This window comes from Mastigoproctus giganteus, chromosome 11, assembly GCF_048544385.1.
Source record: "Mastigoproctus giganteus isolate SK-2022 chromosome 11, ASM4854438v1, whole genome shotgun sequence".
NCBI lineage: Eukaryota > Metazoa > Arthropoda > Arachnida > Uropygi > Thelyphonidae > Mastigoproctus > Mastigoproctus giganteus.
In genome coordinates, this window is record NC_143585.1 from 56,234,231 (window position 1) to 56,260,336 (window position 26,106).

At 37.4% G+C, this 26,106-nt stretch overlaps 1 protein-coding gene across 1 annotated transcript in view; it reads right to left on the bottom strand.

Annotated features, from left to right (window-relative positions):
* The window catches only part of LOC150078024 (C-Jun-amino-terminal kinase-interacting protein 4-like), a 518,865-nt gene that overhangs the window by 272,713 nt on the left and 220,046 nt on the right, over positions 1-26,106 (bottom strand). Inside the window, exon 12 of the mRNA XM_090385183.1 lies at positions 9,408-9,549. Within this exon, the coding sequence (XP_090241309.1) occupies positions 9,408-9,549 (142 nt within the window). The remainder of the gene's footprint in view (positions 1-9,407; positions 9,550-26,106) is intronic.

The following is a 26,106-nucleotide window of genomic DNA, read 5'->3' on the forward strand; positions in this document are numbered from 1 at the left end:
TCCTTACATTTCAAGGGTACAGCTCTAAGTTCACAGGCTGGCCGCTAGTTAGTACATCAGACCAAACCTATTGGTAACTCTCTAGCATGTGCTTGTGCATGCGTTTGGCATAAAGGTCTTCTAAACAAGTTTCCATCTCATGGTTTGCCCACATTGTTTTTTGTAATTGGTTATCTAGTTTTCTCTCTGACTGTTCAATAAGTGTGATGGTAGATGGCTCTCTGTCTTCTAACTTCTCCACTAATGCTGGTGTCCTCCAAGGTTCAGTTCTTTCCCCCACTCTTTTTCTCTTATATATTAATGGACTGGAAATCCTATCCATAGTTTTGCTAACTATCGTTAGCATGGAAAGTGGAATGCACATTGCATTCCACTTTCCAGTTTATGAAACCTTTGCCCTGTCAATCAGCTTCAACTTCTCAAATATCCACTACAAATTCCATAAATGCCGATCTCCGGGTAATTCTCCAATGGGGCAAAGACAACTTAGTTGATTTCAATCCTTCTACAATTTAGACCTGTGTTATATCTCACAAAAAGGATTCCTCAGCTCATAAGCTTATCTTGGGTGATAATCTGTTTGTAGGCAAGATGATATATCTCTTTTGGGGAGTACCCTGACTTCTAACCGCTCTTTTAACAAGCATGTTACAAATATTGCTTTCTCTGCTTCTAAAAAACTTGGTTTTCTCTTTTGTTCTCGGCATTACTTTTCTTCCAAACAACTGTTCACTCTGTACAAATTGCAAATCCACCCCTAATATAGAATATTTTTCCCAAATCTGGACCAATGCCCCCAAAACCTCTCTCAGGCTTCTAAGATTCCATTGAGAAGAGGGCAGTTAGGTTAATTAACGACTCATCTCTAACTGCGTACTGTTTCTGCTGCATGCCTTTTCTACAGATACTTCCATGGGCACTGTTCTTCTGAATTGGCTTCTATAATTCCCGCTCTCTCTTTCAAAACAGTTCAAACAATTGCCGCCACCAGCAAACATCCATTTACTGTCCGACTTCAAACTCACATCTTCCTCGTTTATTCATTCAACTGCCATTTTCTCGAACAACCTTCCTTCAAATGTATTTTCTGAAAATTACAGTCTACAGAAGTTCAAGTCAACAAATATCTTCTTTTGTCTTCTCAACATCCAACTGAAGAATGGTACAAAGTACTATAGGTTCTAATACCTGTTGTGTTTGGGGTTAAAAAAAAAAGGAAATGATCATTCTCAGATAGCTGCCAAACTAAATGAGTATTTTGAATCTACATTCACACAAGGAGTGGCCCAGATGTTTATCGAACTATAATAGGGAGTTAAATGATTTTATAATAACCGAGAGCAAAGTGGAGGAGAAATTGTTGAAGTTAAACATAAAAAAAGGCACCTGGGTTAGATGGGATCTATCCAGTTATTTTAAAGGAGGTGGCAAAGGAAGTAAGAAAACCCTTACCCGTAATTATAAAATTATGAGAGCTTACTTGGACTCTGGAGTCCCCACAGACTGGAGATGTGAAATGTATCGCAAATTCACAAAGGAAGGGGGGAATGAAAGAGAGACACAAGTAATTATAGACCTGTTATTTTTACTTCTGTTCCAAGGAAAATAATGGCATCACTGGTTAAAGAAGCACTGTAGGATGTAGGATCAGTTAGACAAGACAGCAGTAATAATTCAGACACAGCATGGGAGTGTTAAGGATGACTACTGTACAAGTTGGAGAAGAATGGCATTAAGGGCATGTTGCCACAATGGATAAAAGGATGGTTGAGTGGGCGAAGACAGAGTGGTAATCAATGGATACTGCTCTAAATGGACTAATGTTATTAGTGGTGTCCCTCCGGGTTCGGTGTTGGGCCCGTTGTTGTTTTGTATATATATCAGTGATATCAAAGAAGGTAATCACGCTTAAAATCCAAGTTTGCGGATGATACAAAGGTTGGCATGGTTGTTAAAAACAGTAATGACAGTATGCTGCTGCAACAGGATCTCGAAAAGTTGGGTAGATGGGCTGACAAGTCGCAACTGAAGTTTAACATTGACAAATACAAAGTTCTGCATAACTCAAGAGAAATGTACCAACTGGGTGGTGTTACAGGGAGGTGATTAGCCCCATGTATAAGGCAATATTGAGGCCATACCCTGTGTACTGCGTACAGGTCTGTAAGCCTCATTTTAGGAAGTACTCATTGCTAGAAGAGGCACAGAGAAGGGCAACAAGACTAGTGAAAGGAACAAAGGGGTGCTCTTATGAAAAAAGGCTTAAGTTCTGCAAATTGCAGCTTCTAGAGACTAGGTACCTGTGAGGCAATCTGATTGAGGTGTAAAAGGACTTGAATGGATTGAGCAGGCTCAATGCTGATGGAATTCTTCCTCTCACTTTGAATCTATGCCCCCCTCAGATTACAAACCTGAGGGGGGCACAGATTCAAACTGAGGAAAGACAGTTATAGAATAGATGTGGAGAAGTTTGCCTTTAGCCAGTGGGTAGTTGGTTGCTGGAAGAATCTTCCATTTGTTGTTCTGGAAGTTGATAGTTTAAATAAATTCAAGGCAGAACTAAACAAACATTTGGAACGAATGGATCGGTGAAATGGGAAGGTTTTTTTTTTTTTTTTTTTTTGTGGCTGATGCTGTATAAGCTTGCTTTCTTGCACCATGTGCCTCTACTAATAGTAATGCTAACATAACTGACTTAAATACATGAAGTACACTCCAGAACTATATTCAGGGTCCTAATATAGAAAAGGATTTGTGACCCAGATCTGCCCTAGCAACCTATATTCCCTCTATCTCCGATCTCTTTCCACTGTCCTAGCATCTTATATCTTTTATTTCTTGTGAGCCATTAGTTTCTCAAACGCAATATCGATATGCTATTTTTTTTTTTACTTTAACTCACTTTTTTAGACTTATACAATATTCAGCATCTCCATTACGCAACTTTGAAAGTTTATGATTTCTCCACTATCCTGGGATGTAATGCTTCATTTGTTTAACGCTAATCTTCCCATCGCATATAGTAATCTTAATCTCAACCAACTTACTGCTTCTTCCTCCAACACTTGAGGTTGCTACAACATACAATAAATTTCCCCAATAATAGCAGGTAGTTCTTTTTGCCCACCCCTACTCAGCATGCTGATCCAGCATGTTACGACAGTAAGTTGCATCGTTGCCTTTCCGCTTTGATTTTTTAAAATTATTACTTCTTTCATTTATGGTTATTTTTATCTTCCTCCTCTTTTCTGTGTTGGGTCAGCCATGAAATATACATTAGCTTACCACATACTTACCGCTACTGTCAACTTGGCTTCTACAAGGTTCAAACTTCAAACTGCAGGGTTTCATTGTTTCAACCACATTCTACGTATATTTCATGTTGGAAACAGAAGCCTTACTTCTTGCTGCCTTGCTAGGACAAGCAAATTCTTACATTAAAATCATCAGACTGACAGCATTAAGTACTTCTTTTAACATATTATTTTTATTTTTTTACAGCTACCTATGCATTTTTCCATAGACTTCCGGTTTCGTTATTCTCTCTCCTCAGGTGCCTCTGTAGCCAGGTGGACAGGAGCAGCAGTGCACACGCCTCTTGATTAGACCGGAGTTTGAGCTCATGCCCACCAAATACGGAGGATGCAGTAAGGTCATGGATTTTTTTTTTTTTTTTTTTCAGTTGTTGGCACATCGGCTTCTGTGGCCATAATGCACCTCCCAAGGTTTTTGCACTACTCTGATCCAAGCCCGAGGCGGGATTCGAACCCGCGACTTTTGGGTTTACCCAGGCACTTTACCCACCCGGGCTAGCCCGGTCAGCAGGTCATGGAATAACCACCGCATATCCCCGGGGTAATATGGCCTTAGTTGCTAATGCTCCTAAAAACCAAGTAACAAACAAACAACAACATCAGGGGAAGTAAGCAAACCCATGGCCATAATTATGAGAGCATCCTTAGATTCAGGCGAGATCCCCATGGACTGGAGATGTGCAAATGTATCTGCAATTCACAAAGGCGGTTCAAAAGGTGATGGAAATAATTATAGACAAGTTAGTTTAACTTCTGTTCTGGGGAAAATAATGGAGTCACTGGTTAAAGAAGTGATGCAGGATCACCTAGACAAGACTGCAGTAATAGTTCAGACACAGCATGGGTTTGTTAAGCGAAAGTCTTATCTGACCAATTTGATTGGATACTACGATGTGGTCACAAAGGAACTGGATGCAAAAAATAATTTTGATATCATATACTTGGATTTCAGGAAACTTTTGATACTGTTGCAGTTGGAAGACTGCTGTACAAATTGGAGCAGTATATCATTAAGGGCAAGTTGCTGCAATGGATAAAGGGATGGTTGAGTGGGAGATGGCAGAGAGTGTAATCAATGGACACTGCTCTACATGGAGTAATGTTATTAGTAGAGTACCCCAGGGTTAGGTGCTGGGCCCATTGTTGTTTTGAGTATTTATTAATGATATCGATGAAGGTATATCAGGCTTAATGTCCAAGTTTGCAGATGATACAAAGGTTGGCAGGGTTGTTAATGATAGTAAAGACAGTATGCTACTGCAATATAATCTAGAAAAGTTAGGTAGATGGGCTGAGCATTGCCAACTGAAGTTTATCATGACAAATGCAAAGTACTGCATATGAATAGCAGTAACTCAAGAGAAATGTACCAACTGTGTGGAACTACACTCAGCAAGGTGGAAAATGAAAATGACCCGGGGGTAATTGTGCAGTCAGATATGAAGTTCTTTGAACAGTGCAGACGGGCTGCCAGAGCAGGTCATGGAGTTTTTGTCAATGATATATAAGAATTTTTCAAGCAAAGACAAGGAGGTGATTATGTCTTTGTATAAAGCAATAGTCAGGCCACACTGAGTAGTAGTAGTAGTAGTAGTAGTAGTGGCATGTGATGCAAGAAAGCAAATGTATGAGCTTATGCAGCATCAGCCAAAAAAAAAAAAAAAACCACACCAATTCCCTCCAGTTCCTCCTTAAATTTATTTAACCTATCAACTTCCACAACGACAGATGGAAGTTTGTTCCAGCAATTAACCACCCGCTGGCTAAAGGCAAATTTCCGCACATCTATTCTACATCTGTCTTTTCTTAATTTGAATTTATGCCCCCTTAGGTTCGTAATCTGAACAAGTGGAAGGATCCCATCGGAATTCAGCGTGCTCAACCCATTCAAGGCCTTATATACCTCAATCAGATCACCGCGCAGGTACCTAGTCTCCAGCCACTGCAATTTGCAGAACTTAAGCCTCTCATGGTAAGAGGATCCCTTCATTCCCCTCACCAATCTTGTTGCCCTTCTCTGTACACGCTCAAGTAAATCTACATCCTTCCTAAAATGAGTTGGGTTGCCAGGCAGTCAAAGATTTGATCTTACGCTATAGTGTAAGATCAAATGACAGTACTATTTTAAGCTCTAATATTTTCTCTGAAATTTCTATATTTTTAGCCTTGTCTGCTGACCATACTTTAATGGGGGATCCAAAGCTGTCCTCTTCTTTCTTCAGAGGATTTATTACTCTCTCTCTCTCTCTTCTATTTATGCTTTTAAATTATATTATCATATAAATTTATATTGGAAAGGGGAAAAATAGCATTAAAAACAATACATTACGCTGGAGATGAACAGTCAAGAAAAGCCAAGTGATTGAGGACAAGAGTGCACAGACATTTGAGTGAATCATGATTCAAGCTCACAACCACTAAATACTTCAATATTGAAATGATTAAATATAAATTCCTCTGACCCAGTGGTTATACTACAGTATAAACAAAAGTCTTAATGCTTTGAAATAATTCTAAAAAATATCTGTTCGTGCTATGCTCACAATAAAATTGTTTCAATCTATTTTGGAACCATTGTATTTAACTAAGGCTGCAATGGCATAAGACATGCAGCCTTAGTCAACTTGTTTCACCTTTATGCTCTGACAGCCAACATCCAAGTTCCTATTATTGCAAACAGCTAGTACAGTGTCAAGCATGATATACAAAAATAATTAGACTTTTATGGGATTGATATATATTTTATGTATATTTTTCCACTTTAATTTTGTGGAACTGGTTAATGATCTTATATTATTACAAGCTAATCATATAGGTATCAACTTTCATTCCTTTTCAACTGAAAATTTTACTAAAATAACTGCTATGAACTGGAATCAGATGAGAGAAATTACATTTTATTTTCTGATTCCCTGATTTAAGAGAATCCCACAGATTTAGATTAAGGCAGAAATTATAGACTCATAACTTGCTGTTTGGTGATACTATACAATTGTGAGTCACAGACTGGTTTCAAATCAAAGGAGGTGAGGGCACTTACAGAAATCAACTCAAATTTTCATACCCAGTTGCTAGCTGTTTCTCAATGATACTTCCACATATAAAGTCAGAAACATTATAATTAGTTTCACACTGTTAATTCCAGTGAGGTCAAATTTATTTGTTCCAATGTTTATAATATAAATGAATTCTAATACTGAAATTGTGAAAGTTGTCTACTTCCAAAATGCAAATTGAAATGCATACACCCAGTGCTTTTTTTTGTGACGGTACGGCATACCGGCACCTTTATTAACAGTGACGTGTGACATTTGGATGCAGTGCACTTCAAAATTTGTAATATTCTGTAAATTTTTTTTACATGTTTATCTACTATTCAAATAAGCTTAAAATTATTTAACTAAATTTAAATTTTTCACTGTCTATTGTTAAGATATTTTCTATATAAAACTGTATAACCATTTATATAATTTTAAATTGTTCAGTCGGACCTCTGTTTAATTATTCTGAATTCCGCTTGGAAGTTACATTTCAAATAGTTTCCGCTGAGCGAGAAAATTTTCATATAGCGAACGGATTAGGACAGAATTAACTTGGTACGCACTGTTCGCATTTCTGGCCTTCAGGCAATTAGTGCTGCTGAGCGAATTAAGAGAGCTAAGGGGATTACCATTCTATAATTTAGTGGTACCTGGTAAAACCTATCCAACCACCTGTCCCGCGTACAAAGAAGTCGCGCTGGTCAACAGTGAGCAGATCAAGGTGTATTCCCAATGGACTCTGGCCCACCTTCTACTGCAGTGGTGTCCAACCTTTTCCCGTACAGGTGCCATATTCAAAAAAATTCAAAGTTAGATTTCTTTAGTGTGTTACATTTTCCATATCTTGTTGCATGTAAAAGTAAAATTGAAAATATTCGAAAATTTTATTAAGTACAATACACAATTACATTTACTGAACAAAACATTTAATGAGAATTTTTTTATAATTAACAAAATTTAAAATGCTGTTTTAGTTCACTTTTCTCGCGGACCGTAGGTTGGACACCTTCGTGAATCAACTGTAAGCACCCCGTTCTAGAATTAGGAGAGAGTAATTTCTTTTCTCCGACAAATAATTATCTGTTGTTTCGTGGAAGTGCGTTATCCACATTTTTCCGTAAAGTTTCCCTATATCTGTTTACATGGTCACAGTACCTGAATATCCAACTGACGCTGACATTTTCAAAAAAAAAAAAAAATTCAAATTTAAGAACTAGTGACAATACCGATGATGAGAAAAGGAAAACGAGGCACCTTCTAAGCATGAATTGTTGGCATTTGGTGGAAATGAAGTTAGAAAATTGTCAATTAGGTTACAGTTAAATGCAATTCGTGGATTTCGGGAGTACCTAATTGAAAAGATGGTTTTGGAAGAATTGAAGAATTTGATGGACGCTCTGAGTATGATACCAATTTCATTGAGTGAATGTGAATGAGGATTTTCACAAATGAATCTGATTGCCAGCCCAACCAGAGCTTCGTTGATGACAAAAACAGTTTCTTCACTACTGTTTCTTAAAATTGTAGGCCCACCGCTGACCCACTTCGATCCAGCAAAATATGTCGATTTGTTGCTGCTTCAGAAAGGCCATTCAGCAAGAGATACACAAAGAGGAAGAAAAGAAGTTGGCATAGGGTGTGGGATAAGAACTTAATAAAAATTTGGAATATTCTACAAAAACTTTATTATAAAATTATTTTTACTGTTATTTATTTTTACTTATTATTTTTAGGGGCTATAGTTTAACGAAGGACCCTTAAAATGTCACTCGGTTGTCTGCCTGTCCGTCCGTCTGTCACAGCATTGTATCTCTGGAACCACTCAACCTACTTACTAGAAATTTTGCATGGGTTTGCACATCAAGTGGGGCCAACATAATGCCATATTGATCATTATTGACTAAAATTTGTCTGAGAAATGGAGGGGAGGTTAAAATGTGGGGGGATAAAATGTTGTCAACAACCTATAGCTACACTGTTGGAAAGAGCTCAACGAGTATGTTTAAAATATAATTTTAAAATATTTTTTAAATTAAAAATGGCGGCGTCAGACATGAAAATGTAAGTAATTTTCGTGTTCCCCCTCTATTTCCGTTGCTAACAGAGCTAAAAATTTAAAAATCACATTAACTATGCATTATTCGATGCTTGTCAAGGGGAAACTATTGTGATTGAAATCTATAATTTATTTTTGTGTTAAAATTAGTTCAAAATCTTTTTTTTTTTTTTTTTTGCACTTCAATTTATTGAACTTCTTTTTACTAAGTAACTCTCCTTTTAGTGACAAAAAAGTTGCTTAATAATTCTATAAAGGTCATTTATAAATTTTGCGACAAGTATTTTTTAACAATTTTCAAAGCTGGGGTTGTCCCGGCAAGGAGGTACCCAGAGAGCCAGTGTTGAGGCGGCAGTGGTGGGGAAGTGCCTGTGCGGAGTCTTGCAGGGCCCTCACCTGCCAGTCGCTTCTCCCCCAAGACTTTAATCACTTCTGCAGGAAGAAGTCGGAGTCACTTCTCCCACCCTTGGTATTCACAACAACTGGAAAGACTCAAATAGACAACATTTTCGTTATTTCCTAAGTTTTAGGCCAAGCCGGGGTACTAGAAACTTTTTTCAGTTACCCTAAAGCTCTCTATTTGAGATACTACACTAACAATAATTCGTGTCATCCTGAGTGCCCGGCACTCAGTACTTGACCGATTTATTTACTTATTTTATTCACATTTTACTTATTTTTCTATATATACTTGAATAATATATTTATACTTAATAAACTGTGTTATTAAGTGTACTGTGTTATACTAAATTTGTTGTTCTTATTCCAAAAACATTACTACGAAAGTAACTATCAGGAAAAAAAAAAACTTTTTAGAGTACTTTTCATATCCTTTTAATTTTCAATTTTTCCTGATAGCAAAGAATGAGTACCGGCATCTATTTTTTTTTACAAAAAACGCACTGCTTATACCTAATAAATAATTCTATCTCAGCAAAGAAATGAATGATCAAATTGTTTCTTCTATATTTATTTTACTTATACAGAAAAATTTACCTCGTCTTCTGCTTTGGCCTTAACCTTTTCGGCTTCTTCTTTTGTTTTCTTTAATTCTTCTTCCAATTCAATAACTCTATGCTTTAGTCTCTCTTTAACTGCTTGGAGAGATTTTATTTCTTCCTGAAGTATTTCCATTTCACTAAAATAAATAGGCAATTTTAATGGTCTTTCATCCACTGGAAACATAATGATAGTAGAAAAAAAGAGAAAAAAAAAACTGAAACAGCAAACCAAACTTTGAAAATGTTTGAATGGCTTACAATAACAGAAATAATTCTGATATAAGAAAAATATTTAGATATGAAAATAGTAGGGGTAATAATATATAAAGAAACATAATTATACTATGTGTTTCTAAATTAATAATGCCACTTGTTTTAAGATAATCTTTACAGAGTTGATAGTCACCATCTAGACTTGAGCTAGATGAAATATTCTTTATAAATGAAATACCCCTTGTAATTGATCAGAGGTAGTAGAAGTGTTTTTTTTTTTTTTTTTTTATATAACCTGTAATAATCTTCCTTTTTGGTAATGATGAAAAGGAAGATTATTAGAAATTATGGCTTGGTTGCTTGCTTTCGATGTCAATGATGCATCAGCTACTAAAGCTGAAGTACAACAAGTCTCCTGATGAGTACATGAAAATATTTCTGGGATGAATAATCCCTTATGAAAATCCCATGATCTTACATAAAATTAAATAGAAACTATATACAACTGACTGGTGCAGCATAAGCCTCAGGCTTATGCTGCATCATTCAAAAAAATTTGAGTTTCAGAGAGAGAGAGAGAGAAGGGTCAGAAGTTTGTTCGGATACAAACAAACAAACACACATTTATTAGGCACATTGGCATCTGTGGCCATAGTGTGCCAGGGTCAGAAGTACAAGGGAATCACCAAGAAAGAGAAGAATGATCATATCCAGCTCAGGATATTAACATTTATGTGCCTTTAGTGTAATTTTGGGGGGGAGACAAAGACCAATAGATTGACAGCAGCCACTGGCAGAGGTGAAAGAGATTCTTGCACTGCTTCTATTAGAATGAGCAGAAGCCTGAAAAACAAGATGCATGGTATTTCAGAGACTGCTGGGAGCCATTGCGGTACAAGTAAACACATGGGTTGTGTTAGGGTAGCTAAGAATAGAAACAGGTGCAGGTATACTTGCATGTACACCAGTGCTAGGAGTTTAGTAAATAAATTTGATGAATTTGAGGTATTGCTCAAAACATCAAAGGCAGATATTGTTGGGATATCACAGACGTGGTGTCACACAGATATAAGGGATGCAGAACTGCAATTTGGGGAGTACAACGTCTACAGAAAGGATAGACAGCATAGGAAGGGGGGGGGTTATGCTATTAGTTAAGAAACACATAAAAACCAAGGAAGTGAAGCCAGTCGACATCGCCGAACAGTGCAGTGTTGAGTCAGTTTGGTGTGACATAAGCATTGGGAGATCAAAATTGAGAGTAGGAGTGTGCTATAGGCCTAATGACTCTGATGAGTATAATAAGGAACTGTACAGGGAAAGAGAGTGGGCCAGTAAATCAGAGAGTCTTACAATGGGAGATTTTAATTTCCCAGATATTGACTGGAATTTGGGGGCTGGTTACTCACACACTAGCAGGGCTTTTGTGGATTTATTGGATGATTGTTTTCTACATCAGCATGTTCGAAAGGCAACTAGAGGGAGTAATACTCTTGATTTGATTATCAGCAGTGATTCTTTATGCATTAAGAATCTGCAGATAAATGAACCACTAGGTGGCAGTGATCACAGTGTGCTGAAGTGGGATTTACTCAAAGAGATAACTACCATTAGGGGTAAAGGGAAGGGTTATTGCTTCCGTAAAGGTGACTACGATGGACTGAGACAGTATTTAAATTCTATACAGTGGGACCAACTGATGATGTTACCAACAGCAAATTCAAAATGGGAAGCATTCAAAGAACTTATCTTGGAAGCTACTAGGCTTTACATACCAACTAAGAAATATTGTTCAATGTTTAGGCCAAAATGGATGTCAGATGAACTAATGAGGCATATGGCAGAGAAGAAAAATGCATGGGATACTTACAAATTGACACATGACACAGAAGCCTATGATAGATACAAGTTGATATGCAACCAAGTTACAAAGGAGGTTAGGCAGGCGAAGGCAGATTACGAGAAATCCTTGGCAAGGGATGCAAAGAAAAACAGCAAAGAGTTCTTTACTTATGTAAACTCTAGAAGGAAGGGGATGAATCAGATTGGTCCACTTGATATTGATGGGTCAACTGTTGATGATCCTGCTCAGGTAGCTAACAAACTAAATGAATATTTTGCATCGACATTCACACATGACAAGTTATTCAGCAAGGGGAATGCCAGAGGTGTATTCAACTCTAGCAGTAAGCTACAGAATCTTGAAATAACTGGGAGTAAAGTGGAGGAGAAACTGTTGAAGATAAACACAAGAAAGGCACCCGGGGTGGATGGGATCTATCCAGTTATATTAAAGGAGGCAGCAAAGGAAGTAAGCAAACCCTTAGCCATAATTATGAGAGCTTCCTTGGACTCAGGGGAGGTACCCATAGACTGGAAATGTGCAAATGTGACCCCAATTCACAAAGGAGGATCAAAGGCTGACACAAGTAATTATAGACCTGTGAGCTTAACTTCTGTTCCAGGAAAATTAATGGAGGCGCTGGTTAAAGAAGCACTGCAGGATCATTTAGACAAGACTTCAGTTATAGCTCAGACACAGCATGGTTTTGTTAAGGGGAAGTCTTGCCTGACCAACTTGATTGGATACTATGATGCAGTCACAAAAGAACTGGATGCAGGGAATAACTTTGATATTATATACTTGGATCTTAGAAAGGCTTTTGATACTGTTGCACATGGAAGACTGCTACACAAATTGGAGCAGTGTGACATTGGAGGCAAATTGCTGCTATGGATAAAGGGGTGGTTGAGGGGGAGAAGACAGAGAGTGGTAATCAATGGACACTGCTCATCGTGAACTAATGTTATTAGTGGAGTCCCTCAGGGCTCAGTGTTGGGTCCATTATTGTTTTCTGTATTTATAAATGATATTGATGATGGTATATCAAGCTTAATGTCCAAGTTTGCAGATGATACAAAGGTTGGCAGGGTTGTCAAGGACACTACTGACACTATGCTGCTGCAACAGGATCTGGAAAGGTTGAGCAGATGGGCTGAGAGGTGGCAAATGAAGTTTAACATTGACAAATGTAAAGTACTACACGTGGGAAACAGCAACCCCAGAGCAACGTATCAACTCTGTGGTACTACACTGACAGTGGTAGAGAATGAAAGGGACTTGGGGGTGGTTGTGCAGGCAGATATGAAGTTCTCTGAGCAGTGCAGATGGGCTGCAAGAGTAGCTCATGGAGTATTGTCAATGATATACAGGAATTTTTCCAGCAGGGATAAGGAGGTGATTATTCCATTGTATAAGGCAATGGTCAGGCTACACCTAGAGTACTGTATACAGGTCTGGAGGCCTCATTTCAAGAAGGATGTAGAGCTGCTGGAACGAGTACAGAGAAGGGCAACAAGATTAGTGAATGGAACAAAGGGGTGCTCTTACGAAGAAAGGCTTAAGTTTTGCAAATTACAGTGTCTGGAGACTAGGCACCAGCGAGTTGATCTGATAGAGGTGTATAAAGCCTCGAATGGTTTAAGCATGCTCAATGCTGATGGGATTCTTCCTCTAGCTCAGAAAAATCACCTGAGAGGGCATAAATTCAAATTGAGGAAAGACAGATGTAGGATAGACATGCGGAAATTTGCCTTTAGCCAGCGGGTGGATGGTTGGTGGAACAGACTTCCATTCCTTGTGGTGGAGGTTGATAGCCTAAATAAGTTTAAGGCTCAGCTGGACAGGTATTTTGAACGAACAGAGGGGTGAAGTAGCAGTGGGTTTTTTTTGTTTTTTTTTTTTTTGGCTGATGCTGCATAAGCTTGCTTTCTTGCATCAAATGCCTCTACTAATGCTAATGCTAATTAATAATGTTATTCTAGACTTCTGTTCAATATCATCCTTCAATAAGCATTTTTAGTAAATAAGGGTCATTTTCCACACAAAAGAAAGTGTCATGTGTTTGCCTAACTGGTAAAGGGAATAAACTTTCTTGAATGCATGTTCAATAAAGTGCAATCAGGAAAGTAACAATTAATTGTAGTTTTGTCTTTCCATTCTATATGATAAAAGCTTGGATTCAAATCCTGGCAAGGTGGGACTTTTTGTCCCACCTTGTGGACTTTTTTTTTTTTTCTGTTTTTTACACCATGGCTAAATTATGCAGGTCAAAAACCATGCAATCCCTGGCCACCAGCATGGACTGCATGTTTTTTACCTTGCAGAAACTCAGGATTTGTCATCTGGCAAAATAGGGAAAAAGACCTCAGAATATATGTAAATTTATAGTTTGTTTGTTATTTGGTTTTAAGGAGCATTAGCAACTAAGGCCATATTGCTCTGGGGATATGCAGTGGTCATTCCCTGACCTTTCCGCATCCTCCATATTTGGTGGTCACGGGCTCGAACCCCGGTCTAATTAAAGAAGCGTGTGCTATGCACTGCTGCTCCTGCCCACCTGGCTACGGAGGCACTGTAAATTTATAGACACAATATACTGATGCACTGTAGCCTTAGTTGCTTGGACAAAAAAAAAAAAAAGCACAAACATTTTGATTAAAATCACCACAGTTTCTGCAAGAAAATATTTCTAGCTCACATCACTTATATTATATACTCAACTTACTTCATATTTTACTGTAGGTCTTTACAGAAATATGCAAAGCAAAGCAATCAAAACAGATGCTGGCTTTTCTGAACACTTCTCACAATAGCATGTTGTATTTTTTCATTTGTCAGTTTGATGGCATGGATGACATATTTTCTGCATTACTCTTTGTATTTTGTATATACTTAGTATATGTTTTGTATATACAAATACTCTTTGTATTTTCTCTTTGTATTTTGAGAGAACTGGGAATTTCACAAATGAATGTTCTTTGGCATTCTAATCATAATAACCAGAGCAGAAGGCATCCCTAACCTTGCAACACAAGCTCTCTTATAACAGCAAAGTGAAAGTCATAAAAATTTTTTTTTTCCTGAATATTTATTAAAGAGATGAAAGGCATTCAGAAGAATAATCTGAAATATATGAATTGCCAGTTTTTTGTACCAATGAACCATCTTTCTTTCACATGGATAGTAAGACGTCATTTGTGATCTTTATGATCTACTCCAGACATATTTGTTATATGCAGTATCAGGCGTTGGGCTTCATTTCAATTTGGACACTGTTGTTCTTGACTTAGTATTAGTATTATTGGTGGCAAACGATGCAAAAAAGTAAGCTTAAACAGCATTAGCCAAAAAAGAAAAGAAAAAACCTCATTTCGCCAATCTATCCCATCCATAGTGTGTCTAGTTCTGCCTTGAATTTATTTAAGCAATCCATTTCCGCCACAATGGATGGAAGCTTGTTCCAGCAATCAACCAACTGTTGGCTGAAGGAAAACTTCCACACATCTATTCTGCAACCATCCTCCCTCAATTTGAAATTATGCCCCATCATGTGTTTGTATGAGCAAGAGTAACAACCTCATCAGCATCAAGCTTGCTCAATATATTCAAAGCTTTAAACAGCTCAATCAGATCACCTTGCAGGTGCCTAGTCTTCAGATGCTGCAATTTGTAGAGCTAAAGTTTCTCCTGGTAAGAGCACCCCTTTGCACCCCTCACCAATCTTATTGCCCTTCTCTATTCTTTCTCCTGGTAAGAGCCCCCCTTTGCAGCCCTCACCAATCTTGTTGCCTTTCTCTATCCTTTCCAGGAGCTCTACATCCTTCCTAAAATGGGGCCTCCAGACCTGTATGCAGTACTCAGTGGCCTGACCATTGCCTTATACAATGGGATAATCACCTCCTTATCCCTCAAAATTCCTGTATATCACTGACAAAACCCCATGAGCTGTTCTGGCAACTCAGAGAACTTCATATCTGACTGCACAATTACTTGGGTATTTTTCATTTTCCACTACCCAGAATGTAGTTTCGTACTGTTAGTAAGTTACTCTGGGATTACTGCTACCTATATGCAGTACTTTGCATTTGTCAATGTTAAACTTCAATTACCATTTCTCAGCCTATCTGCCTAATTTTTATAGGTCTTGTTGCAGTAGCATACCATCATTACTGTCATTAATCACCCTGCAAACTTAGACATCAAGCCTGATATGCCATCAATATCATTAATGAATGCGAAAACAACAATGGGTCCAGCACTGAACCCTAGGAAACTCAACTAATAACACAGTCCACAAGAGCAGTGTCCATTGATAACCGTCTTCTGAAATTCAACCATTCCTTTATTCATAGAAGTAACTTCCTTTAATTGCATACTGCTCCAATTTATGCAGTAGTCTTTTATGTGCAACAGTACCAAAAGAATTAATGAAATCCATGTATATGATATTAAAATTATTTTTTGCATCCTCTTCCTTTGTCAGTGCAATCTAGTATCTAATCAAATTGATTAGACAAGATTCTCCCTCAACAAATCCATGCTGTAAAAGAAGTATAACTGCACTCCTGTCTAAATGGTACTGCTTTACTTCTTTTGCCACTGACCCCATTATTTTCCGTTGGGTAGAAGTTAAGCTAACAGGTATGTAATTACTTGTGTCACCAGCCGACCGGGCTAACCGAGTGGGTAAAGTACCTGCCCCGCAACCCAAAGGTCGTGGGTTCGATTCCCGCCTCGGGCTTGGATCAAAGTACTGCAAAAACCTTGGGAGGTGCAATATGGATGCGCCAACAACTACCAAATCAAAAAAAAAAAACTTGTGTCACCCTTTTATTCCCCTTTGTGAATAGGAGATACATTTGTGCACATCTCCAATTTAATTGGATAGCTCCTACCCACCACAAGTGCCTTTCTTATGTTTAACTTCAACAATTTCTCTTCTATTTTCCTCTCAGTTATTACAAAATCATTTAGTTCCCTGTTAGTTTGATAAACATCTGGCATCCAGTTCCCTAATGAATTCTTCAAGTGTGAATGTAGATACAAAATACTTCTTCAGTTTGTAAGTAACCCGAAAAAGATCAACAATTGAACTAGCGATATCAAGTGAGACAATGTGATCCATCCCTTTCTTTCTGATGTTTATAAGTTCTATCATTTTGTGCTTGAACTCAGTAGAAATTATTAGAATGTCTCTCTTGTCTTTCCATTTTGAAATAGCTACACCTTCAGCATACCTGCACATACTCTCACCCGTTTTTAGCTTTGCTGTTGAGAGAGAGAATCTTTAGAAATTTTTTTTTTCTGTCAGCATGTAATGTACTAGTACATTATGTGTTGGCTTTGATTAATTGCATTGCAAGAGCACAGGAATTGCAAAAAATATCCATATTCAAGGTATGTCCAACATATAATTCCTCTTCAATAAGTTTCATAACTACATTTGGGGTCTGCTGTTTTCCTCTAAATTTGCCTGATGCTCCTGTATATACTAACCACTTCAATGCTAGACCATTTTGCTCAGTCAGCATGCACAGTTTTATGCCATATTTGTGTCTTTTACTTTTCATGAATTGTCTAAAAAGTAGACTGCCTCTCCAGAGGATTGTGCATCAGTCCAGTGACATCTGTTTTCTCAGATAATATTTTAAAAAATAAATTTTTAAATTTTTGTTCCATTTAGGTGGTCCGATAAGGCTAAATTTTTATAAAGATGGTCCTGTAGGCAGTTCATTTTGGGCAAAGTGCAGGCATCTCATTATTACCTAAAAATCTATTTCTCTTCATGAATGCTGAAAAGCACTTCATTGCAAATAGTGGGTCTTTTTTCCCCGTAATCTTGAATTTTTTGATCCAAGACTTGTCCTGGATTTGTTGATTAATTATTCACACAGGGGTGTGAAGAATTAATCCCAAGAAAATTTTCATCTCCTTCTTGTTAACATCTTTCCATGCATTTATTTGTGAGCCTTCTTCACATTTTACAGTTGCTGCATAAGTGTTGGCTTCGTTCACAAGCAACTCAAAAAATTCATCTGTTGCAAGCAGTTCAAAATAACTAATTTGATTATTTCTCTGGGGTTCTGGAAAGAATAGGCACTGCTTTTTTGTAAATGGAAGCAATTTCATCTGTGAAGAATCATCACACCAAGTAACGCTGGCATCTGCTGTGTGTAGAGTTCTAACATTAACAGATGCATCCGAATGACATTCAGAATCTGCATCAGTCAAATAACATTAAATTTTAGTATCAAATGACATGTTATAAAGAGCTGATTCAATGTCATCAGCTTCCACATATTATCCATTCATGTTCCTTTTGAGTCCTGATGTTTCAGGCTGTGGATCCATTATAAGAACCCTTTAGGGTAAAATTTTATAGGAAAACACTTTTTACGCAAAATTTTATCCACACACACACACACACGTTTGGTTTTTTACAAACTAAAGAATTAAAATTCAGCAAGCATAAATCTTCAAAAAATTTTACCTTTTCTTGTGGAAAATACTAAACTAGATAAAATAACTTAAACATACACAAAGAACATAAGAAACTGTGAATCAAGTATACAGCTTTAATTGAGTATTTATTTATTACAGTTGTAATAAATACAAATAGCCATAGTTCAGTCAGTATGCAGATATCACTCAGTGTTCATTTCATCTGCTGTTCCTTTGTCATTTGTTGACCACGACTGAAGGGATGCATATGCACATTAAGGAACAAAAATTGCAATTTGTGTTGATGCAAATTTGCATTTAGGCAGCAATTGTAATAAAATTTTATATCTATTTTTAAAATCTGTAAAAATTCTTTAGCATTCACTGGTGAATGAGAGGGTAGTCAATAAAGATATGCTGAATTATTAAAACAGTGTTGCAACTATTATAGTTAACAAATATACTGATGAGCCAAAATATTATGACCACCTACCTAACATGATGTTGGTCCTCCACGTGCAGCCAAAATAGCTCGTACTGGTGAGGCATGGATGCTACAAAATTTCTAAATGCGTCTTGTGGTATCTGGTACCAACACGTACCAGCAGATCCTTTAATTCCTATAAGGTCCGTGGTTGAGATGCCGTAGATCAGAGTTGCTGTTCCAACACAAACCACAGATGCTCAATGGGATTGATGTCTGGGAAATTTGGAAGCCAGGGCAATACCTGGAAGTCTTCTTCATGTTACACGAACCAGTCTCGAACAATCTGGGGAGTTGTGGCATGCCGCATTATCCTGCTGAAAAACGGCACCACCACCAGAGGGGAAGACCGTTGCCACAAAAGGGTGTACCTGGCCAGCAATGATGTTTAGGTAGGTGGTAGACATCAAAGTGCCCGGGCACATCGATGACCAGACCCAGGGTATCCTTAGCAGAACATCACAAAAAGCATGACGCCACCAGCATCTTTTCGTCCCACGGTGCATCCAGATGTCATCGTTTCCCCAGATTAAGTCTGCTGACTTTCCCATCTGAAGAACAAGAGTAATACTGATTAGCGGAGCCCAGTATCGGGTGTTTTTCATATCATGTCCCGACTCGCACACAGGAAATGTGATTTATCGGACCAGATGACCTTCTTCCAATCGCTCAAGGTCCAGTTTCAATGCTTGCGTACCCATTGTAGGCACTGTCGCCAGTGAACTGTGGTTAGCATCGGCACTCAGAGAGGCCTGCGGCTATGCAGTGCCATTTTCAACAGGGTTCAATGTATTGTGTGTTGTGAAACATTACACATTTTCACTTACTGGCGAGTTGCACCACAGTCTCCCTTCTGTTGCCATGTACCATCTGAGAGCACCTTCGCTCACCTCGAGCATCATGATCGTTGACTATATTGACTATCACAGCTGACTGTGAGCACCTCACTATCACTAGGCTAGTGAGGTGCTCACAGTCAGCCGTGGTCATCCAACACATCACCAGCAGTTCGTGGGTTTTTCCTCCTCTGACCACTTTCGGTAGGTACTAACCACAGCTGACCATGAGCACCCCACTAGCCATGCCGTTTTGGATATGTTCTGACCCTGTCGTCTGGCTATTACTATTTGACCTCTGTCAAACTCGCTTAAATCTGCTGCCTTTCCCATCTGAAGAACAAGAGTAACATTGATTAATGGATCTCAGTATCAGGTGTTTTTCATACCATGTCCCAACCAGCACACACACACACACACACACACACACACACACACACACACACACACACACACACACACACACACACACACACACACACACACACACACGTAATTCACCTGCAGTTGCTTCAATCTGCATAATGACTTGCTGGTCATAATGTTTTGGCTCATCAGTGTATATCTACTGCACCGAGATGGTATTCTGCTCATAATAAATAGGAGCATGTTAAATTACTACAGCCTGTTATGAGTAAAGCTGAATTGACTTCCTCTATATTGTGTAGACTAGAGTTTGATTTAGTAGAGCTTATTTGTGTTACATTCATGAAATTATGTTTTCCTATTATGGAGCCAGAAAAGGGGTGGAGGGTTGCTATTTTCACAGGTTTTCGCTAATTCATATCCTGATTTCGCTTTGATCTGGTATCTAATAATTATCTTTGCTATTCCTATCTGGTATCTTATTATTATTAGCCATATGGTGCAAGGAAGCCTGAGGCTTATGCTGCACCAGCTGAAAAAAATATTTCTGAATTACCCTGAGAGAGAGAGAGAGAGAGAGAGAGAGAGAGAGAGAGAGAGAGAGAGAGAGAGAGAAATACAAGGGAATCATCAAAAAAGAGAGGTTGGTTATTTTGTTTTTAGGAGCATTAGCAACTAAGGCCATATTGCTCCGGGATATGCAGTGGTCATTCCCTGACCTTTCCGCATCCTCCGTATTTGGTGGTGACGGGCTCGAACCCTGGTATAATCAAGAAGCGTGTGCTACGCACTGCTGCTCCTTCCCACCTGGCTACGGAGGCGCCTCAAAAAAGAGAGGAATAATGATATCCAGCTCGGGACCCTGGGTGTGCCAAGCCCATACTCACCAGATTTGAGCCACTGGGGTTATATTTCTGTTTCAGATAAAGCAAAGCATAAATGTCTAATCTGATAGGAAACAGATTTGCACTTGCTAATGCTTGCAAAGTACTTAAGGACACCATACACATTATACACTCATAATAATTATTTTTATTGTTATTTTTTTTTTTTTTATTTGGATGTGATTTATGTTGCAGAAAAGTTTTGCCATATTATTGTTATGGGGGTTTGATGCCACATAAGCTGCTTTGGCTATAATGTGCCATTTTTGCTGTGTATATTCACAAGAAATTGCTGCAGATCATAAAAAAAAATCAGACGAGTGATCTGTATAGCTTGGGATATAATCAACAAGCTGATGTGATGGGCTTTACATATTAAATAAACCAACAGTGACACTGTTTTTCTTCCTATTTTGGATACAAAGATCACAAATTGGGAGATGATTCAAAGTTTGTTATTGTTAGTTATTTGGTTTTTAGGAACATTAGCAACTAAGGTCATATTGCTCCGGGATATGCGGTGGTCATTCCCTGACCTTTCCGCATCCTCCGCATTTGGTGGTGATGGGCTCGAACTCCAATCTAAACAAGATGATTCCAAGGTGAAAGAGCTTGCTTCAAGGCATAGACTATCACTAGATTGAGTAAGAAATCTAGTGATAGACAATAAGAATTTTTTCATAGGAATATCTAGAAACTCATTGGCTGTTGATGAATATTATACAGACCTATAATATGATGAATATTATACAGATCTGGCTTGAAAAGTAGAGAGCTAGTAGAGATCCTACCATTTAAAAGCATATTATGAAGTCAGTTGCTGTTGTCAGATCAACAAAGGTTGTTGGCTTCCACATACAGAATGTATTCAGGATGTCAAGATTGATTGTGATATTTTGCTATTTGTGTGGTATTATGATGCTGTTATTGGTTTTAACCATCGGAGAGTACTTTCCATTCGGATTGTGTACTGGGGAACCTCCTCCAAATTTCAAATTTGGTTTTTTAACTAGCAAAACCTGTCAATTTATCATTACCATTAATTTCAGGTCTAAGTGTTGATTACTTTTACAACAAAAAGACATAGAGACTGTTTTCTGAGCTAAAAGTGTAAATCCATTATTTATAATCCAAATAAGCTTGCCAAATGTTCATATTGGCTTAAGGAAGTAAATTTTCTGCTGGCTTGGTGGATGGAGTAAGTTGTGGAATTAAGTTTTGTAAAAAAAAAAGCCTTTGTATATAAATGCATTTACATGTTAAATAGTTGATCTAATCCAGCATACAACTGGGCAAGATTTAAAGTATTGCCTTGCAAGTGAAAATTTTAAACATGAACATGAAACTTAAACACATGACACTAACTCCTAACATTTATAAACAAGCATTTTCAAATATCTTTCAAAAAAGATAAACTTTCAAAAATATTTCATTGGCAAATTAAAGATAGGAATAATATAAAGGTCATAAATAAGGTTCTGGTTTAACATTCAGTGGTGTTTATTTACTAAGTAAATTCCCATCTGGTAACATACATTTTTAATTATATTACGTTGTTCAAATTTTATCAAAAGAATCAAGAAATAGTTCAGGGGGAGGGGGACCACCTCCAAATGATTTAATCACATACACCTCAAGTAAAAACATTTCAAAATGAGAGTTTGGCCAAAATAAGATGGCAGTACTGCATATGAATAGAACATGGGTCATGCCTCCTGCATGACTGCTAAATATCGTTAATTATTGTATTCATTATCAAACTAATTAACTGTAAACTCCTCTAACTTAGTGGAGTTTAAGAATATGACCTACTGGTCATGCCAGGGAATAAACAACAGTTGAAAGACTATCCATACATGAATGGATAATTTAATGAAGAAACACACTACACTGCATTGACAGGGCATAATTTAAATATTGACAATTATGCAAGAAAGCAAAGATTATACAGGGTGGGGGGAAACCCCAAACCATTCCTTAAATTTACTCAAGTCATCCAAAACACCAGGAAGAAGTTTATTCCAACAATTGCCTACCATTTGGCTGAATGCAACTTTCTTCATATTTAATCTGCAACTATTATTTTCTGACATTAATTCATGTCCCCTTGTGTGTTTCAACTGAGAAAAGATAAAGTTGTCATCAGCATTAAGTTTAATTTAATTAATGGATTAAGTTTAATTACTATAGAATTGCAAATTTCATAGCCTTGGTAAAAAATATATAAAAGAAATAATCTGATAACTGGGAGCATTTCTGTATTCAGAGCGTGCCTTCTGGATGGACAGAAATAAAAAGTTGATCTGTCCATCCAGATAAATTTTTGGCCTTCAAAGTTTTAGATGTGCGTTCACATTAAATACAATACCATTATTCACTGGTTCACCTAAATTGGAAATATCATTTTAAGAGCATCACCGAAAAGGGGCATCTTCTATTTATATAAAATATGACAGTCATAACAGTTGTTTCAAAACTTTCCCTTCTTTCTTATCAGTGACACATGTGGTCTCCATTACTGACAGATAATGGCTTCATCTTTAATGTCAACTCAAGCCTTGGAATGCTTAAAATCAGTCTCTTTAACTGGAGGACCTAAAGTATCCCCACCAAGACAGAAACTGAACACTGGCATGCACTATCAAAGGGTGAAGTAATTATTTCAATGCCTGTATTGAAAGATAATCCTGTAACCTTTACTACTTATAAACAAAAGAGTGTAAAGAGAGCATTTAGAATAGGAGTTTAGAACCTTTTTTAATCCACAAGCAAATCAACAATATAAAAACAAACAAAAATAGCAAATTTCGGGTCCATAAAAAAAAGTAAACGTGACAAATAAGAAAACAAAAGACAATTAGTATCATATATCTTTTATTGTGTTCTTTTTGCTTAATTATATAAATGACTGAGAGAAAATATTTGATTTATTTTATTCAGCATAAAAATGAGCCACAGGTTCTCAATCTCCGATTTAGAAGGAAATGGTTAAAACTGAAAAATTCAATCCCCTCCCTCTTTCATGGATACTGTTATACAGAACAGGGAGGGAGAATCAACAGTAATTACTGAAATTATTCTTTATCTGTTTCACAGTCTTAATTGCTGCTTAATTTAGTTGTCACCATTTTATTTAATGACATTTATAATTGTAGGTGCCTAAAATGATAAATGTTGTTCACACATACATGTTTTTTAACGCTCTCAAGCTCTTGTAGGGTCTATTTCCTTCCTCCACCTTACATGTTTGTGAGATATTAGATTCATTACTTATGTTAATTTTACCATTCTCTATTACTTTTGTAATGCTTTAATAATCTGTTTTACATTATTTCTAAATAATTTCTAGTTATTAATGCAGATTATTTTAAGTTCCACAGCAGTAAGAGTTTGTCATCTCCTTGCATTTATTTGCCTGAAAATTAGATTATCATCTATATACATATATTTTTTTTCTGTCAACATAGATAGGGCCAACTGTATATTTCAAGTTTTCCGGTATTTTGTTGCAATACAAGTGTCAACTGTTGTATGCAATGTCACAGAATTGCTATTTTCTCCAATCTCTGCTCCACTGGTGTTTAAGTTACTTCTCTTAGCTCCATGCTGGACAAGTCAAAGAAACACATTTTCCCAAGTCACATGAGTGACTAACAGTACCAATATTATCGTATTTCCCCATGTATAAGACGCTCCCATGTATAAGACGCACCTTAATTTTGTGGCCCAAAATTTGAAGGAAAAAAAAAATGTACTACATAAAGTTATTGAACTCAAGTTTTATTCATCATAAAATTCAAACTCCTCCTCATCACTGTCAAAACTCCCATCCATTAGCTTGTCCTCATCTATGTGTGATGACGAATCACTGTCTTCCTCAGTTCCATCTATGGCATTTGAAATGCCACACTTCTTAAATGACTTGACAACAATCTCAATCTTCATATTATCTCAGGATCTTTTCATCCAGGTACAAACTTCTCCTATAGTTGGTTTCTTCACTCTTCCTGCTGGTGTCAAATTGTCCCCAGAAGACTTCATCCATTGGTTCTATTTGTCTCTCATGGCAGCTTTGAAGGGTTTGTTAATGCTGACATCAAGTGGTTGGAGCTGGGATGTCAAGTCTTCAGGTACGACGGCAAGTTTTGTTTTTTGCTCTGCAGCAATCGTCTTTGTATTTTTTGTTATGTGTGCCCTGAACTGATCAAGCACCAATAGGGCAGGTTTGCATAAGAGCCCACCTGGTCTCCTGCTTCAAACTTTCTCAAACCAGATCTTCATCCCATCCTGATCCATCCAACCCTTGTCATGAACGTGGACAATCACTCCTGTCATGAAGTGGACAATCACAACAAGCTAGAACAACTATATAATGGCTCTTTTCATGTCTGCTTGTCTTCACAGTTACAATTTTCACCTCCTTATCAACAGTTCTGTTACTTGGGACATTCAACTGAAGGGGGATTTTGTCCATATTTGCAATCTGTCCCAACTCAAACTGATGTGTTTTCCAACATTGAATGACAAAACGATGAAATTCAAGGACCTCCTGCTCATAGCTTTCAGGCATCTTTTGGGCAAGTCTGGTGAGTGTACGCATGCTTAGTCCATTCCGTTTCATGAATCTGAAGCACCAATTGTGTCCTCCTTTGAAATCAGTAACTTCTTTTGCATCAGCAATTCTTCTTGCCTCATGCTGAACCATCTTTGTGCACAGAGGAATTCCAATTGCCCTTTGCTCTTCAATCCATATCTTCTATTCCCTCTCTAAATCAGGCCATTTTGCTGACTTGTTTCTCATGGCCTTCTGTTGTGGCGTTTTCAGTAGGGTTTCTTCTTCCCATAGCCAGTCTCGGATTGTTTTCTCAGTTGGAGGAGGACCAAACTTACATTCAGCAGCACGATTTCCATTCACTTTTGAAAACTGGATCACTTTTAACTTGAATTCAGCACTGTATGAAAATCTTTTCTGAGCCATTTCTGGGCAGAATGTGGCAAAACATAACCTAATATACTGGTAACAAGTGCGAAACAATGAGTGCAAAGACAACAAGCGCGAAAAATCGGGAAATGAAAATAAAAAAAAATCTACAACCACCGTATAAGACGTACCCAGTTTTTAGACCCCAAATTTTTCAAAAAAGGTTGCGTCTTATACATGGGGAAATACGGTACTTAAAAAAAAAAAAAAAAACTTTGAAGAAAGAATAAAATTATACTGTAATGCATATATTGAAATAGCTATAAAACTGGATGCATCACTATGTTCAATTTCCATCTTTATAGCATCATCAAAACGTGATGCCACTTGCATAAAATAATATTAGCAATTAAATTCAACCCATGGATGGTAATGTTATTTCTAAGAGAAGTATAAGTTCGAGCTCTGATAAAAAGGTGACAGCCATTACTGGCAAGAAAGCATCACCAAAAATAAAAATGTAGAGATGCATACAATTTTAAAACATCACATAAAACTCCATTCAGTCATGCTGATGATGAGAATTAGCATTATAATTCTTGAAATCGCAATGCACTAAACATTTGTGCATTCAATACGGTGTATATTTTGTTAATTCTTAACTTAGTTACCAGATCCCACATAAGCCATTAATAACTCACATCAG